The sequence below is a fragment of the Arachis hypogaea genome, chromosome 16 (assembly GCF_003086295.3).
Source record: "Arachis hypogaea cultivar Tifrunner chromosome 16, arahy.Tifrunner.gnm2.J5K5, whole genome shotgun sequence".
Classification (NCBI taxonomy): Eukaryota; Viridiplantae; Streptophyta; class Magnoliopsida; order Fabales; family Fabaceae; genus Arachis; species Arachis hypogaea.
In genome coordinates, this window is record NC_092051.1 from 140,426,819 (window position 1) to 140,444,611 (window position 17,793).

The window sequence follows — 17,793 nt, forward strand, 5'->3', positions numbered from 1 at the left end:
ATTTAAATAATTTTTTTATATACATGTAAAATCAGAATATTATAAAAAATAATATAAAAAATATTTATCATATAAATAAAATAATTACAATAAAAAATAAAAATATAAAAGAGAGTACTATAAATTTTATAATGTCAGACAAAAAGAAAATATTCTATCATTTTTCTAGTATTGTCAGTACTCTTTAATTTAATATTATTTTGAACTATAAATTTTTATTATTTATAACTCTATTGTTACTTATAATTAATTAATTTATTTATTTTGTCCTTTTTTTATAGGATCATAATTTATATTATACAAAATTTTGATAATAAACGTAGTATATAATAATTACAATTACAAATTTTACAAAGTCAAAATAAAAAATAAAAAAATAATACAAAACAAAATTAGAGTACATCAAAGAATAGAAAAAAAATCATACAGATAAGAAATAATAAAAATTCTATAAAACCAATAACATATATCATATGAACAAAAAAAATATAATAAAAAGTAAATAATATTCATATGAATAAAATCAAATAAAAAATAAAAAATTTTATATACAACATAAATACAATACGGTAAAAGATAAAAAAAAATTCATATAAAAAAATAATAAAAATATAATAAAAATTAATAAAATATCTGAAAAATCAGAGTACCATAAAAAATAAAAAAAATCAACAACATTTGTCATATGAATAAAAGAAATATAATAAAGTAAATAAAAAATCATATAAACAAAGCTAAACAAAAATAAAAAAATATACATATAAAAAATAATATAGTAAATAATAAAAAAACTCATATAAAAACATAATATAAGAAATCAAAACACTACATAAATAATATAAAAATATTTATCATATAAATAAAAAATATAATAAAAAAATATAAATAAAAAATATAATAAAAAACATAAAAATTAAAATATGAAAATGAGTACTAAAAATAATAAAAAAAATTAAAATATTCAATTTGCTAGTGATTGAAATAAATTTGAATGATTTTGATGAAAAAAATTGGAACGAAAAACTGTGAAGAAGTAGAAAGAACTACTATGAAAGTAATAGTTACTAATATTATTTTTATAGAAGAAAATGAAGGATAGAATTGATAAAAAAAAAAATTTTTTTATGTAATTTTCTAATAGTAATAGCAACCATGAACGTGAAATGCAGAAGTTACAAATTTGAGCTTCTCCTAAACGTATGTCCAGTGACAGAATCAATCCTGTCTTTAGAAAAATAAAAATTGCCAAACACTAAAGTAAAACTTTCAAAAATTCAAGGGACTTCTCTCCTCTTCAACATGCCAAACACACCTAATTCTAATATTCATAGTCTCAACCAACTTTTCCAATTCTCCTACCAATATTAAGTGTGTGTTTGGATTACAGTTTGCAAACGGGAGTTTGCATAGAATTGATTTTGCAAACTTGATTTTGATGAAAAGTAAGTTTGTGTTAACGTGATTTATGTTTGGCAATCTTTATATCAAAATGGATTATAATAAAATAAATGTTGTTTGGTCTACTCAAAATCACTTTTAGATGAAAAATTACTAAAAGAGACATCAATTAAAATAATTTTAAATGTTATTCTATTATTTTATTTTAGATATTTGAATAAATTTTTTTAATTTATTTTATAATAATGTTAATATTTACTTACTAAATTAAAGTAACATATAAAAATTGACAATATAAGACTTTTTTTTGGCGTCCAACATTCATAATTTTATTAATACTTATGAATAATTTTTTAATTAATTTATCTTTTTTTAATGGGATCAATTAATCTATATTATAAAAAAGTTACAATAAAATATAATATATAAGAATTATAATTATAAATTTTACATCGTCGAATAAAAAATAAAAAAGACACTTTACATATTAAACATAAAGAACAGTAAACAATAAAAAAAATTCATATGAACTAAAAAACAATAAGAAATAAAAATATAAAAGGGAGTACTATACATTTTATAATATTAAAAAAAAAAATATATTTTATAATTTATTTTAGTGTCATTAGTACTCTTTAATCTAGTGTCATTTTGGACTATAAATTTTTATTATTTATAATTTTTTTGTTATTTATAATTACTATATAATAAAAACAAAAATAAAATACAGTAAGAAGTACAATAAAAATAAAAAATAAAAACAAAAAAAAAATTCATACAAACATAGTATATAATAACCACAACCAACAACATATATTATATAAATAAAAAAATTATAATAAAAAAATCAAATAAAAAATAAAAAATTTTACACACAACGTAAATATAGTACAATAAAAGATAAAAAAATAATTTATATAAACAAAAAATAATAAAAATATCATAAAAATTAATAAAAATAAAAATTTATATCAACAATAGTTGTCATATAAATAAAAAAATACAATAAAAATATAACAATAGAAAATTAAAAAATAACATAAAAAAATGATATGAAAAATATTTATCATATAAATAAAAAATACAATAAAAAACATAAAAATCAAAATATGAAAGAAAGAACTAAAAATAATAAAAAAAATTAAAATCTTTATCCTGACAATGATGAAAATAAATCTGGAAAAAAAATTTGTAACCAAGAACATACAGAGAAGAACATACAGAAAATGTGAAATTATGTGGTTATGTGCATCATTTTTATAGAAGAAATGAAGGGTACAATTGGTAGATATGGAATAAATTTCTTATCTAATTCCTTCAATGATAATTAACTTTTCCAACGTGAACCTAGAAGCTTGAATTTTTAGCTTCACGTGAACCTACGTTAGGAGGTGAAAGCACTTCTGGGTTAGAAGTTCCAAAAAGTTGCCAAACATGACAATGAGACGTTCAAAACACTTAAACGGACTTTTCTATTCCACAACGTGAACCCCAAACACACCCTAAGCTGTCTTAAAATTTTTCTATGTCAGTTGGTGATTCACTCTCTTGAATAAAAAATGATTAAACAATGGTGTAAAATGATTTATACGTGCATCAAAATCAAACTTTTTTTTCAAAGAATTATAAAAGAAGGTCAAAATTAAACTCTTGTAAAAATCAGCCCATTGTTTACAGGAAAACGATTACTAGTCCCTTGTATTTTGTGCTTTCTCGTCCAGTTAACTCTCTTTCCTCTTCTTCAAGTAATCACATCACAACTCTCTAAATTCCACCTTGCATTCAGCCAACAACTGTCGAAGAATCTTCTCGAGAAAGCGCGAAAGTTTTACAAATCAGCTTGGGTTCATTATTCCTCGATTTTATTCGTTCCTTTTCCGTCTGCCGGTAATTCCTTCCGCAAACAGTCCATTAATGCTTTTCATTTTGTTACTGTGCTCTTTTTGTGTATTTACTAATATAATGTTCTCTATACTGTGTATTTGATTCAATGCTTTACGCATAGTTTAAAAATCTATTGCTAGCGTGTAGTAATGTTTGCGAAAATGATTTTTGGCATTTGAGTGGTTGGGTTTGGTATTAGATTTGGATATATTCTTAATCTTGAATTATTATTAAGGGTCATTGCTTAGGGTTATGAGCAATCCAATAAGATTTCGTTTTTGTATGTGCTTGTGCTAGGATTGGTCTCCAAATATGCCCTATGAAAGCTATGAAATAGAAATTGCTTCCAATTTTCATGCCTTTTGTCCTGATATAATATAATTTATGCGTGCTGCTGCTGCTTCGATCATTCAAATCAAGAGCATGTGCTTTGTTTTGATGTCAAAAGTAGTAAATGGCATGTTCTCACTTCTTGGTTATCCTGGAGTTTTTAACCCGCCTAAAATGCAAATATGAATATTTTTTGCGAGGTGAATTTTTCTTAATTAATGCTTCTGAGGTAATCTGGGCTGATTTGAGTCTACTAATTTTGAACACTAGGTTTGAATCGGGTTTTTGCAGACGTTAATTAGACTTGGATGATGAGGCATCCTTTTGATTTTAATGCTACATCTTCAATTCAAGTACTCAACTCAATGCCTATAGAGCCCCTTTTTTGGGGGTCTCTTATACCTCAAGGTTATGGATTCAAACAGTGGAATTAGCCACCGATAGTTGCAGTAAGATTTGGCTGTCTATATTACATTCTTTGGATGTGGCCTTTCTCCGAACCCAGTATAATGCGGGATGCTTTGCACTGATATGCCTGTAATCGCGTCTAACTTCTGAGGTTGTTCGTATTACTATTACATTAGGAATTTAGGATTAAGATGACTCAAGTTTACTCTAATTGCCATAAGTCCCTGACTCCCTTGGTAGCTCGTCAAGGTTGCAGCCATTATCTTTGCCCCCTTTAATTTCTTTGTTGCATTTTTCAAGCTAAAAGTAACTAGATATCTGATTTTATATGTACATATGCTACAGGGGAAAGTCTTTTCTCAGAATTCTTTTTTCTAGTTTCATCTGTTGGTGTTTCTAACTGTTCATAGATAGTGTCGTCTTATTTCTTCTTTTAGAGTCTTCTTATGCATTGAAATCCATATTCTTCTTCCGAATAAAGTCAAGCAAACTATCTGAGAGTGTATTTCTTCTAAAAATTTATGTTTTAGTTACTTATTTTGATTGAAAATATGTTAAAAGTATATTCGTTGATGATCATTGAGTTAATGGTATGAATTTTTGAACTATTGCAATCTCAGAGAGCATGGACACTCAGAAAGGCCAATCTGAAAAGCAGTCTTTACCTACAACCAATCCATCTGTTGTTACTTCTTGTCGAAAGAAGAAGAACGAGGAAGCAACTTTCTTGGAGGATTTGAAAGATCACATTGACGAGTTCATTCATGCTTCTATGGATGAACACAAGACTTGCTTTAAGAATACAGTTCAGAAGGTTTGTCCTCTGTACCTAAAATTGAAAAATGCTTTGACAACCACAAGTCAAGCATCAAGAAGTAAATAGTAATCATGTAGAAGAATCAAAATTATTCTCATAGTTTAATTTTAAGGGATAACGTTGAGGACAATTCTATCTTCGTTTTTCCCCCCTCATAATTGTTGGTTGTTCTTTTACTAATGGTTGTCAAATTAGTTTTCCTAATTATTTGTGTAACATTTCTTTAACATTTGCTGATGTAAGTTGTTTTGCATGAATTTCAGATGTTTGGTTTATCTAAGGTGGTTGCTGAGCAGAACGCTAATGCTGCAAGAGAAGTTGAAAGTTCTTTGCATCTTCAGACAACTGTACAAGATTAGTTTTCTTGTAAAGGAATTGCATTATGTTTAGTTGTTTTCACCGATAATGTTTCTGAGTTTCACAATCATCATTGAAGTTGGTGTTTTCATCACCAATTTAGTTAACAAAATAAATGTATGCAATTAATTGCCGTTGTGGTAATCTAATTGCTCGTTGAATTGCATTAGAGCATCAATGGTAGAAGAGATTCATAACTGCTTTGAGATGTGAAAAAACTGTTAAAACTCAGGTCAAGGTGCCCAAACATAAAAAATAGTCATCGTTGAATTTGTTTTGCTAAATAAATGTAACAATTTTTTACTGAAACTTTTCCAACCCACTTCGGAAAAAATATTCGGCCGACGATAAGGATTTAACAATAGATTACATGCCAAATTACCGTTGTTCATTTAGGTTTAAAGCAATAAATTGTTCGACACTACATAACAAAATAATTGATTGCATACAATCACATCAAAAACATAAAGAATTGACCTGCTGTGCAATCTTCGTCTTCTAGTCTTCGCCAAGAAATATTCCTTTCGAAATAAATTAATAATGAGAACGCATTAATAGGCTTGGGTTAATGTTGAACGAACCTAGCAAAGAACCTTTAGAGGCAAACTCAACAACCAAAACTTGCATGATTATGGATGTAATCAATAATTGCAGGATTCACATGGACGTAACTGGAAAGCTGTTCGGTCTTGGAAGCGGAACTGTGGGGAGCCTACCATGGGATGAGAATAGGTTGGGACATGAGAAGGCTTATTGTGGAAGTAGATTCAACAGAGGTCTATGACATTCTGAGTCGAAAAGTTTCACTCGCAGAAGACTAGTGTCCTATTAAGAGATATTTAGGACATGATAAGGAGACTATGGGAGCTTGCTTTCAATCACACGTTACGTGAAGGCAATGAATGTGCTGATTGGTTGGCGAAAAGGAGCCTAGGAAGCAATCTGGGTTCATCTTCTTAAACTCACCGCCGCGTGATGTCTTTTTTTTGTTTCAATTGAAATGGGACTAAGCCAAGAAAAGAAAAACTAAGTACAAATTAATCCCCTGTTAAGAGATATTCAGGACATGATAAGGAGACTATGGGAGCTTGCTTTCAATCACACGTTCCGTGAAGGTAATGAATGTGCTGATTGGTTGGCGAAAAGGAGCCTAGGGAAGCAATCTGGGTTAATCTTCTTAGACTCACCGCCGCGTGATCTCTCTTTTTTGTTTCAATTGAAATGGGACTAAGTCCAAGAAAAGAAAAATTAAGTACAAATTAATCCCCTATTAAGAGATATTCAGGACATGATAAGGAGATTATGGGAGTTTGCTTTCAATCGCACGTTCCGTGAAGGTAATGAATGTGCTGATTGGTTGGCGAAAAGGAGCCTAGAGAAGCAATCTGGGTTCATTTTCTTAGACTCAATGCTGCGTGATCTCTCTTTTTTGTTTTAATTGAAATGGGACTAAGCCCAAGAAAAACTAAGTACAAATTAATCTCTTGTTAAGAGATATTCAAGACATGATAAGGAGACTATGGGAACTTGCTTTCAATCACACGTTCTGTGAAGACAATAAATGTGCTGATTGGTTGGCGAAAAGGAGCCTAGGAAAGCAATCTGGGTTCATCTTCTTAGACTCACCGCCGCCACGTGATCTCTCTTTTTTGTTTTAATTGAAATGGGACTAAACCCAAGAAAAATAAAACTAAATACAAATTAATCCCCTGTTAAATAGAGAGTACTTAGCCGTTTGTTTCTTTGGGCCTTGGCCCTTTATGTTCACCGAAAAAAGTGAAAGGAAGGATACTATCGTCAACTTATTAAAGTTATAAGGTATTTCTCTTTAACTTTTATTATTTAGGTCTTGCTTTAATAATTTTTGTATACTTGGTCTTTCTAATAATTAACCTCTCTTGGAGGTTCGTACTGTTAATTAATTTTCCCATCAAATTAAGTCTTATCTGCTTAAGTTATGTAGTTTTGTTAGCAGAGTGTTTGCAAGAAGTGGTATAAGTTGTTTGGTTAGGTCGATAAATTTAAAGGAAAAAAAGTAAGCAACACATATTTGTATATTTTTATTTCGTAATTTTTTTATTTCACTTTATTATGTTGAACTTTCTTGTTAAAAAAATAAAAAAGAAATGAAGGATAACTTTGCTTTGGAAGCTCAGAAGTATAGAATATGAAATTATAGTTCTGAACATGAGAGGAATTGTTGTGTTGGTTATGATTGTCTTAGTGATTGTTGTAGTTGTCTTAGTATGCAAATGGTGAAGACAATTTAGCATCATGTATCCTTGTACTTGTCTTAGTTTGCAAATAAATGAAAATTCCAATGTTTAGTCATAGTCATTTAATCATTCCTTTTCTTACCTTACAAAAGAAAGACAAAGTATTCAATTAGCTGCATGTTTAGAACAATAGCAACTACCACATCATTAGTGTTCCTCTTAGGTCATCTTATCTTGGCATGTCCTTTTGCCTCAAAATATTGACAAGTAGATTGTTGATAGACCCTCTTTAGTTTGGTGGTCTTTGGCTTCTTGCTTGCAACTTTTTATTAAAACTTTGTTGAACGCTACAATCATAGTTACATGAAATAAAATATGTAATATGTTATCTATCAAATATAATATATAGTGTGAGACTTTTTTGATACGCTTTACATCTCTTGAATTAAAATTTGATATAATCATAGATATAATTATTCTTCTTTTTACAAGGAGAATGCATTATTTCTGCTGATCTTTTAAGCAAGTCTCAAGCTAATTTCCGGAAGATATTTTAAGGTTTTTGTTCCTACATGAGCTTAAAATATTAAGACCCAAAACCACATCACAGAGAAAAACAGGCCAACTAGGAAACGATTAGTTAATGTTCGAACCTCATCTCTATAAATACCATCTTAACTCAAGTAATTAATCGTCCAATTTTTATCTACATTCTATCAAAATTCTTGCTAATTTTGTCATTGAAGTCTCTTGTAGATATTACTCAACCGTCGTCTAAAAGCACATGATTCAGACCCAACATTCTCATCTTGTTTCAGGTAACATCTCAAAATAGTTTTATTCTAGTTAATGCAAAGCTTCATAGATGAGTATAGTAGTGTACATGTTTTGAAGCAATTTTCCTCTTGGACCAAATTAAATTAATATGCCTTCAAGCTAAAGTATTTTCTTTATTTATTCTCTTGTGGCCATTTTAGGACCACCTAGATACTAGACTGCACCTAGACACTTTTCTTTGCGACAAAATTCTTATTGTATACTCTGCAATAATACCATGTCACGCGGCTCTGATACAAAACCCAAATTAACTAATTTTTAAGTACAAGAATATTAATTTCAACAATATATATATTTTATGATTAAGATTAATGACTAAAACTATTAAAATACTAGTATTTTTTGAAATATTAAAACGATTTCTAATTAATATTACTACTAGTCAATCAAACTCTTAACTAGTCTGCTATTCATACGGAAGGACCACATTGAAAGGGAATCATCCAGTAATGGTGGAGTTTATAGAGTTGCGAGAAAAGGACTCTATAGATAGTAGGTATCCTGGATATGATGGGGTCCTAAAAAAGAATCGGAATCCTCGTGAATCCAGTAATTATCATCCAATGATCATGTCCTACCCTACTACAGTATTACCCCCATTGCCACACATAGTGCCTTGGACGATCTAATGATATTGATTGATGATCATGCCACTTGACAATGTGCATGCACGTAAATAGATTCACTTAAACGCCGACAAAATTAACTTTTATGCATCAACTATGCCCTTTCATGGCCAAGTCTATTTTTGTATCACTTTTTAAATATTGTATTTTTTTCACAGTATTCTCCTAACTTGACCGAATAGGAATTAATTCACGCAGATTTGAGCTTTATTTAAGAATTTATTGCTGATTAATGTGTTGTTGCATGTATAAGGTGACATTTGAATCCCAATACTTATTTAAACGGACGAATAAACTAACCACTTGACTAATCCAAATTTGTTAAATATGAAAAATTATTTAGTCGGACATTTTTATGTGTATATTATTAAGTTTTACATTGTCTAAAATTAAAAACCTGTTAGTCTTTATAATTGAGAGACAATCTTTATTTCTTAAACTAACTTTTGTAATAAGTTAGGCCCACTTAATATCATATATATATATATATATATATAGACACTTTTTATATTGGCAGTACGTGTTTATTTTTCGGACACATTTTATAGAACTATAGTGAAGGAATGAGGTTGATCGAATTGTTTCCACATGCATTGTTTCAAAGTTATCAGTGGAGCATGATAAAGATTTTCAACAAAGTATGATGCATAATATGGTCAACATATTAATGCTTGTGAATTCGTGCATCCTAAAATACCAAGCATTTTTACTATACTTTCGAAGATCGAATATACTAAGCATATTGGCCTACTTGGTAGATATTAGAGGGAAAAAAAAAGAAAGAAAAAGTTGTTTTAATTTGTCCATATATAGGACTGATGAATATACGTAAATACAAGTTGCTTAGCTTCCAATGGCTACATCACTACACCGACTTTTAAAATATGATGCTTTTATATGATTTGATTTGTCGTTATTCTAAAAATTTAAAATAATTGGATGTTTAGCATTCGGCAATGCTAGTGTGCCAGAAATGGTTTGACTGCACACCACACATGCAAGCCCACTACCACAAATATTAAGACCTTTTTTCTATTTTTATTTTTAATCTTTTCTACTTTTATAATTTTGTAAAAAATTAAAAAATATAATTATGTTTTTAATATTTTTTTCACAAATTTTTAAAAACAAAAGCTATTGAAAATTAAGATACTAAATGAAAATAGAAATCAATTAGACCATTATTATATTTACACAGTAAAAACTGACTTGTAGGAAAAAGAAAATGACACTGCATGCTAGCTCTTTCACTTTCCCCGTTGAGAAAAGTAAAAAGAAATTATTTGTTGTTGCACAGTTTCGTTCTTGCTACACATTCAAGAAGAAGATGAAAGCAAAATTAGAGGAGAAGAAGAATATATTAAATGTGTAGAAGATTTTAACATGAGTTAATTAACAAGATAATTGACCACTAATAGCTATTGCTTTGACTTTTTGATACATTTGGAAAAATATATATCTAGACCTATTTTGTGTCTAAGTACATTGATGTTTGGTTGAAACTCAGATGCAGGAGTTAAGAGCCGTTGGATGAAAACTTAGTCAAATTATCTAACGATTCTCAGTTATCAACTTCACGTGAAGTCTATTGTACCTGATTTGTTTTCACCTTGATATTTAAATATATAAAAACAAAAAAATCAAAGTGACAGTTATTTTAAAATAGAAAACAAAAATAATTTATAATTTGATATTTTACAATTAGAATATTCCATGAAAGCTTAGCGTTGTCTCCTACCACAGCAGATTCACTAGGTTGGACCCGCTAAGAGACCATGCAAAGAAGGGCATAAAAATAAAGTTATATAGGCTTTAGCAAATCTAGTTGAGGAGGGAATTTTCATATACGTTGCCAGTATCTGAACCACAACTCGAAATTGTTGTTTATTGGTAGTTTGCTTGGTCGTGACCATATTCCACTCGATCCATATTTGTATCACTGTTTGGTACGGTGTTTTCTATTAACTACTAATTAAATTGGGAAAAAAAAAGGTTAGGAAAAGCTATACTTTATACCTCTATCAAACACTTCAAAACGTTTCAGTTTTATCTTTGATTAAAATTCAACAAGTCAATAGTTTTTTTTTCAATTTTATCCTTCTTCATTTTTCATGGTCTTCTTTTGGAGTTTCAATTCTCTCTCTCGTTACCACCACCTAATGCAATACTTGAGAAAAATTATGAAATGAAAATACCGGATTATTTTTCTTGAGAATCAACCTTAACAACAAAGAAAAAAATTTAATAAAAAATCGTATTAGTGAATATGATAATGTTAAGAAATAAAAAAAATCATTTAAATTTATTTTATTAATATTTGTTTATTGTAAAATACATTAAATAAAATAAAAAATAGTAAATTTTAGTAATTTTTTATTAATATTTTCTTGTTATCAAATATTTTTCAAGTTACACTTCAACTGCATGCTGACCAAGCAATTGAGGAGTTTATCCTACAGCTAGCTTGAATCCACAATAAGGTCGAAAAAGACGGTAATATATGTAGAGAAGTAGAATGGTGAGAAGACAATATAAGAAGGGATTTGTTTGTTTAAATGTGGATTCTCCCATATTGCTTTCCAAATTCTTGGTCCTGCTCTATATTCTGTGCAAACAAATAATTCAAATTCTACTTATTGGTTTGCCCAAACATTATATTTCCTCTTCTTATAAATAGGAACACACATTACCATCCTCTCTTCAAACATCATCATCAGCTTGGAGTCTTATTCAATTGAATAGAGCCTCGCTTTCATTCAAAAACCTTCTTATTTTTAATTACCATTTTTTCACCATACACTATAAATATAATGGCATCGAGTTCAATGTCGTCTTCAGGGTCATGGAGTGCCAAGGACAATAAGGCCTTTGAAAGGGCATTGGCGGTTTATGATAAGGACACCCCTGACCGTTGGTACAATGTTGCTCGCGCCGTTGGCGGAAAAACTCCCGACGAAGTTAAGCGCCACTACGCACTTCTCCTCGGAGATGTTGGCTACATAGAATCAGGGCAAGTGCCATTTCCAAAGTACAAGAAAAATGGAGCCTCTAATTAGCTCAAAAAGGTCAAAGTAAGCATATTTTAGTAAATTCTTGAATCATGCTATTTAGCTAACCAAAAGATGTTAAAACTTAAAAGACTATAAGAATTTGTTATTTTTTTCTGTTAGCTAATCATCAATATTTAAAAAACTAACATCAATATTTAAAAATAAAAAATATTGTTAAATTATTAAACTAAAAAAATTAAATTGATGATTGAATAATGATTAAAATTAATATAAATATTGATGATCCTAATATTTTTCTTTTTCAACAGTTTTATAATCAATATATAAATAATTATATACAGAATTATTTTAAGATTAATTAATAAAAATTAAATAAGAGAATTTTAGGCTAAGAAATTTAGATATGAAAGTAGAATGAATGTTATACCTTAATTTGATAATTTTTGGTTTTTTAAAACTATGGGAGGTACACAAATTGGACCTTTAAAAAATTTGGAGTACACAAATCGGATCACAAATCGGACGGTCGAAGCACAGAAATCGGCCGATTTGTGTATCTAAAAATTAAAAATGAGAGTACACAAATCGGAGCACAGACGGTCTAATTTTTATACCTCTTAAAAATTAAAAATCAGACGATCCGATTTGTACTCCGTACATTAAATCATCCCACGTTTTAAAAAAATATCACAATAAATCATAATTTAAAAAAAATACCATTATTAATTCAATATTAAAAATAAAAAAGTGAGAATTTTAAATTATTTTAATTAATTTTTTTTATTGTATTTTAAATATTATTTTTTAAAATAACTCTGACAACCTTTTTCCTTTCTTGTCTCCTTCTTTCGTTGCAGGCCGGGAAACCTGAAGCTCAATTGACCAACTGTCATTGACAAGTGACAACAAAGAATTCATGCATTTTTTCTTTGCAAAGCAACATTTATAGGACCATATAGGTCAATAGGTGTAATTGTATTGCAAGTAATATAGCAATGGACTATAGATCATATATAAGAATAGGTCCATGGATTCCCCGTTCTAGTTTAATTTGTTATCCATGAAGCAAGGATAATCAAATATTCTACTTCAAATCATTAATAAAGATGTAATTTTTTATGCACATTAAGTGTGTTTTTTTCTACTTTTAATTACTAATTCATTTGATATTTGTTGGATATACATGATTTTTGTGTTATATTGTATTTTAAAAAGATAAAATATAATTCTCTAAATATATTTAAACACATCTAATATAAATATTATTACGTATTGGCATATAACTTTATTATTAATCTAGATATATAATATATATTGTTATTTTATTAATTAGTATAGAAAAGTATCTTAAATATTTATATAATTTAAAAAGACGTTAAAACATTTAAAAAAATTAGTTTATATTATAATATTAATAAAATACACTACAACAATATAGATTATTTTTGAGGGTTATAATGTGTAAAAGAAAATTAAAATTTGTCAAAAAAACAAATTTTGACACTATTTTAACTATGAAAATATGTTAATAAAAGTTTTGTCAAAAATAGTATTTTTAACATATAAGTGATTGTGAAAAAAATTTAAATCTTATTTTGATAAATATTGGCTGTCAAAAATAATTTATTAAAAAATTTTGAGAACATATTTCTGTGATACTTATTAATTGTCAAAAATATTATTTATTTTGACACTTATTAACTATAAAATATTCTCAACAAAAAATTTTAATAAAGAATGAGATGAGATCTTGAAACTAAAGAATAAATTGAGATTTTAAAAATAAAGAATGAGTAGTATAATCTTAAACTGAGAGCAGTGTGATGTCAAAATTAACAGAGCCAAAGAAGAAGAAAAATAGTGGAGTAAATTGAAAACAAATGAGTGTCAAAATTGAGGAGTAATTTTCTACGGTCAAATTATTCATCAAGAAAACATAGAAAATTTGACATTTGTAATATTTGTCAAAAATATATATTAATTTTGACATTTAATTATGGTGTTAAAAAATAAAGTGTCAAAATAACTCTATTTTCTTGTAGTGATATTAAAATATTATTATATTTAACTAAAAATTATTTTATATTTTATATATATGACATATTTCTGTATAGTTGTATCTCATAAAAATTAAAATTAGTATGCTTAAATGTTCTATAAGTGATATTTATATTTATATTAGTGTCAATGCTTTATAAATAATAAATTTGTTTATATCATCGGCCAAATGGTTAAGGCTCTATTCTCATGTAAGAAAGCAAAAGAGATATCGAATAAAAGGCTCATTACCATAGATTTTGTCAACAACAACTCACTTTTTTTTTTTTTGTCGGTCACTTTAGAGTTTGATGTTGTTAGCAATGTTGTGCTGAGAAATTTGGAAATTCAGAACAGGATGATCTTTGATCCCTCCAGAAGCAACTGTTTTCTCTTTTATTCATGTTTTGACGGTGTATTCAAGCTTTAGTGAACTTTAAAACTTTTTTTTTTCTTTTGCTATATGTCCTAACATAGACTCCATTATATTTTGCTTCGATCAATGAATAAAATACATCTATCTTTGAAAAAAAATTCCCTTCTTTAACAGGCAACTAGAGAAGATTATATCAAAAGCGACAGAGATTAACCTACTCGACTTATTTGGGACACGGATAACCTAACTACAAGACATGGGTTAACTCTTCATATAACAAAGAAAGAAATCAACTACTTCCTATTATTTTCTATCTCTAAAATTATAAAAAAAAATTATTATCTTAACTAATCTAAATTTTAGTTAGGATAAAGTATATATATAATTTCTTTTAGTGTTTGTGATTTTTTTAAAATATCTCTAACATTTAGTTGCTTTCAATTTTGTTCCTAATATTTTATTTGTGTCAAAATTACTTCTAGATGTTAATTCAATATAACATGTTAGGAAAAAAATTAAAAAATTTTCGAATTTTGACACAAATAAAAAACGTTAAAAATAAAACTGAATGAATTAAAAACGTTTGATATGACCAGTAAAGTTGGTTACGAGTTATAGCTCGATAACGTACCCACGATTGTAACCGAGCATTAATAATAATCAGCATTTATTTTCATCCAATAACGTCGGACATGCAGTTAATTCTCTCCCCAGACGTTACGACTCAGACAAAACAATCAACTTCATCCAAACAGATAAAAGGAGAGAAGCAGGAACGAAAAAAGGTAAGCAATCTTTCCAAGAAAAACTTACACACATATATTTTTCTACTGACTTGAGCGTCGGAGTGCCTTTGCAGGTACCCACCTCCTAGGTTCTTCCATTGCCGACATAGTTCGTATTACATCTTGGAAGTCTGCCGACCTTCTCAGGAGAACGATCTATATCTCGGCGAAAGCAGGCAAGAACATTGGCGCCCATCGTGGGCCACAATTTGAGATACCATTTGTTGTAAGCCCCAAATTTCTTATACTCTCTTATGGCTGATGTTCCTCCCCCTACCCATCCGAGCTTTTACGGATGGTGACCGAGCTTCAACAAGCAAACCAGCGGATGGTGGAGGAAAATCAGAGAATGCAAAACCAAATCGCGCAGCTAGTTCAAGCTCGCCTGGAACACAATAATGAGGATCACGAGCAACATGGAAACGACGAGCGTCAATCACTACCAACCCATGTCTCTGAGACACCACAGAGCAACAATGACGGGAACCATCAGAGTGAAGGAGTCCAACCTGATGATGAGGAAGAAAAGCTTGACAATTCTGCAGGGCCATTCACAGCTGACATAATGAACTTTCAACTCCCCAGGCAATTCACCCTTCCGACGACTCTAACCCCATATGACGGATTGGGCGACCCGAAGCAACATGTTAAAAAATTCCGATCTATTATGATTGTCAACGGTGCATCCGATCCTATTCTATGTCGATGTTTCCCGTCTTTTTTAGATGATCCTGCACTTGACTGGTTTTGCTCTTTGCCTACAGATTCTATATCACGTTTTCAGGAGTTGGCTAAGCAATTTGAAGACCATTTTGCAGCATCCGCAATATATCTACACGATTTTGACTACCTAACGACCATTAAGCAGGGACCACAAGAAAGTCTGAAAGATTATATTACTCGCTTCACGAAGGTGGCCATGCGAATCCCCGATCTCCATCCCGAGGTCCACCTTCATACCATTAAAAGTGGCCTCCGCCCAGGTAAATTCTAGGAGACCATTGCCATCGCTAAACCAAAAACCTTGGCCAAGTTCCGCGAGAAAGCCAAGGGACAGATAGACATTGAAGAGCTCCGCCAAGCGCGAAAAGTAGATAAGTCGGCCACTAAAGATGATGAAAAACCTCGCGATAACAAGAAGAGTTTCAAACCAGTTCCTCGCTATGAGTCCTATACCCAGTTCAACACTAAAAGGGACGACATAATTAAGGAAATACTGAATTCAAAGCTAATCAAACCCCCCCCCCCGGAAAGGCAGGCAGTTATCCCGAACCAAAAAATATTGACAAATCCAAATACTGCACCTTTCATCAGAAACACGGCCACACAACCGACGAATGTGTCATCGCTAAGGATATACTAGAGCGGTTGGCACGACAAGGCCACCTTGACAAATTCATCACAGGACATATGAAGAAGAGAATAACATCCAGCTCCGAACAACCTACAGCAGGTCAATCGTCAAAGGAAAAAGATAAAGCTCCAACTCATCCTAGGGGGGTGATCAATTGCATTTCGGGAGGTTATGCTGGCGGTGGACATACAAGCTCGGCTAGAAAGCGGACCTACAGAGCTATGTTAGCAGTCGAGGATACTGCCCATAATCCTTAACCAATTCAGGATATCCCCGAGATGACCTTCCGACCTGCCGACTTTAATTACATCCATACCAACTACGATGATCCTGTGGTTATTTCCATCCAATTGGGAGACCTAATAGTCCGAAAAGTCCTACTTGATCCAGGGAGTAGCGCTGATGTCCTTTTTCTTTACCACATTTCAAAAAATGAAACTGAGCAGCCATACTCAGGAGATTTGGTCGGGTTCTCAGGGGAGCGAGTTCCTGTGCTGGGATCTGTGTGGTTAAAAACCACACTCGGTGAACAACCATTGTCTAAAACACAAGACATCCAATATCTCGTAGTAGACTATTTTAGTCCTTATAATGTTATATTAGGAAGACCTTTTTTGAATAGATTTGCTGCTATTGTTTCCACATTTCACCTTTGTGTCAAGTTTCCTGTGCAGGACAATATCGTCGCAACCATTCACAGTGATCTACACGAAGCTCGGCATTGCTACAACATAAGTCTGAAGCCCATCAAAAGGAACCCCGAAGCTCGTGTCAACTCAATACAATCAGAGCAACCAATCCTAGCAGAGCTAGACACAAGGGCCGATTTTCAAGAACGCCCCATGCCAAATGAGGATCTGACAAAGATCACCCTGACTGACGACAAGACAAAGTTCACTTTTATTGGAACATCACTTGATAACGAAGTCCAGGAGAGGCTGATTAGTTTCTTGCGTCAGAATGCCGACTTATTTGCTTGGACTTTCGGGGATATGCCAGGAATCAGTCTGTCAGTAATTACATACAAATTAGCTATCAGTCCAACAGCCTGACCAGTTTCTCAGAAAAAACGGAACCTTGGAGCTGAGAAGCGATTGGCCTCTATGACAGAGGTCAACAAACTTATCGAAGCCTAGTTCATTCGAGAGATCAGATTCACAACGTGGTTGGCCAATGTTGTTATGGTAAAAAAGAATAATGGTAAATGGCGCATGTGCGTTGACTTTACTGATTTAAATAAAGCCTGTCCTAAAGATGCTTATCCTCTACCCTGCATAGACACTTTAGTAGATAATTCCTATGGTTATGGTACTTTGAGTTTCATGGATGCATATTCTGGCTATAACCAGATTCTTAT

The 17,793-nt window shown here is 30.6% G+C and overlaps 2 protein-coding genes across 5 annotated transcripts; both read left to right on the plus strand.

Annotated features, from left to right (window-relative positions):
* Nucleotides 1-3,049: 3,049 nt before the first annotated feature.
* Nucleotides 3,050-5,391, plus strand: LOC112755351 (uncharacterized). 3 transcript variants are annotated; one of them, XM_025803386.3, is made up of 4 exons: nt 3,050-3,285; nt 3,883-4,171; nt 4,641-4,834; nt 5,101-5,391. In XM_025803386.3, the coding sequence occupies exons 3-4, from the start codon at nt 4,646-4,648 to the stop codon at nt 5,194-5,196; spliced, it is 285 nt and encodes a 94-aa protein (XP_025659171.1). In that variant the 5' UTR covers nt 3,050-3,285; nt 3,883-4,171; nt 4,641-4,645; the 3' UTR covers nt 5,197-5,391. The 3 variants fall into 3 exon arrangements, with proteins under 3 accessions (XP_025659171.1, XP_072077438.1, XP_025659170.1); XM_072221337.1 differs by having other exon boundaries at nt 3,904-4,171; XM_025803385.2 differs by lacking the exon at nt 3,883-4,171 and having other exon boundaries at nt 3,053-3,285.
* Nucleotides 5,392-11,564: 6,173 nt separating this feature from the next.
* Nucleotides 11,565-13,007, plus strand: LOC112754097 (protein RADIALIS-like 3). 2 transcript variants are annotated; one of them, XM_072219611.1, is made up of 2 exons: nt 11,565-11,944; nt 12,742-13,007. In XM_072219611.1, the coding sequence occupies exon 1, from the start codon at nt 11,684-11,686 to the stop codon at nt 11,927-11,929; it is 246 nt and encodes an 81-aa protein (XP_072075712.1). In that variant the 5' UTR covers nt 11,565-11,683; the 3' UTR covers nt 11,930-11,944; nt 12,742-13,007. The 2 variants fall into 2 exon arrangements, with proteins under 2 accessions (XP_072075712.1, XP_025657472.1); XM_025801687.3 differs by having other exon boundaries at nt 11,565-11,938.
* Nucleotides 13,008-17,793: the final 4,786 nt, after the last annotated feature.

Coding starts and splice junctions, on each gene's coding strand:
- LOC112754097 (XM_072219611.1), top strand. CDS start 11,684: ATGGCATCGAGTTCAATGTCGTCTTCAGGGTCATGGAGTGCCAAGGAC.
- LOC112755351 (XM_025803386.3), top strand. CDS start 4,646: ATGGACACTCAGAAAGGCCAATCTGAAAAGCAGTCTTTACCTACAACC. Junction 4,835..5,100: donor TTAAGAATACAGTTCAGAAG/GTTTGTCCTCTG, acceptor CATGAATTTCAG/ATGTTTGGTTTATCTAAGGT.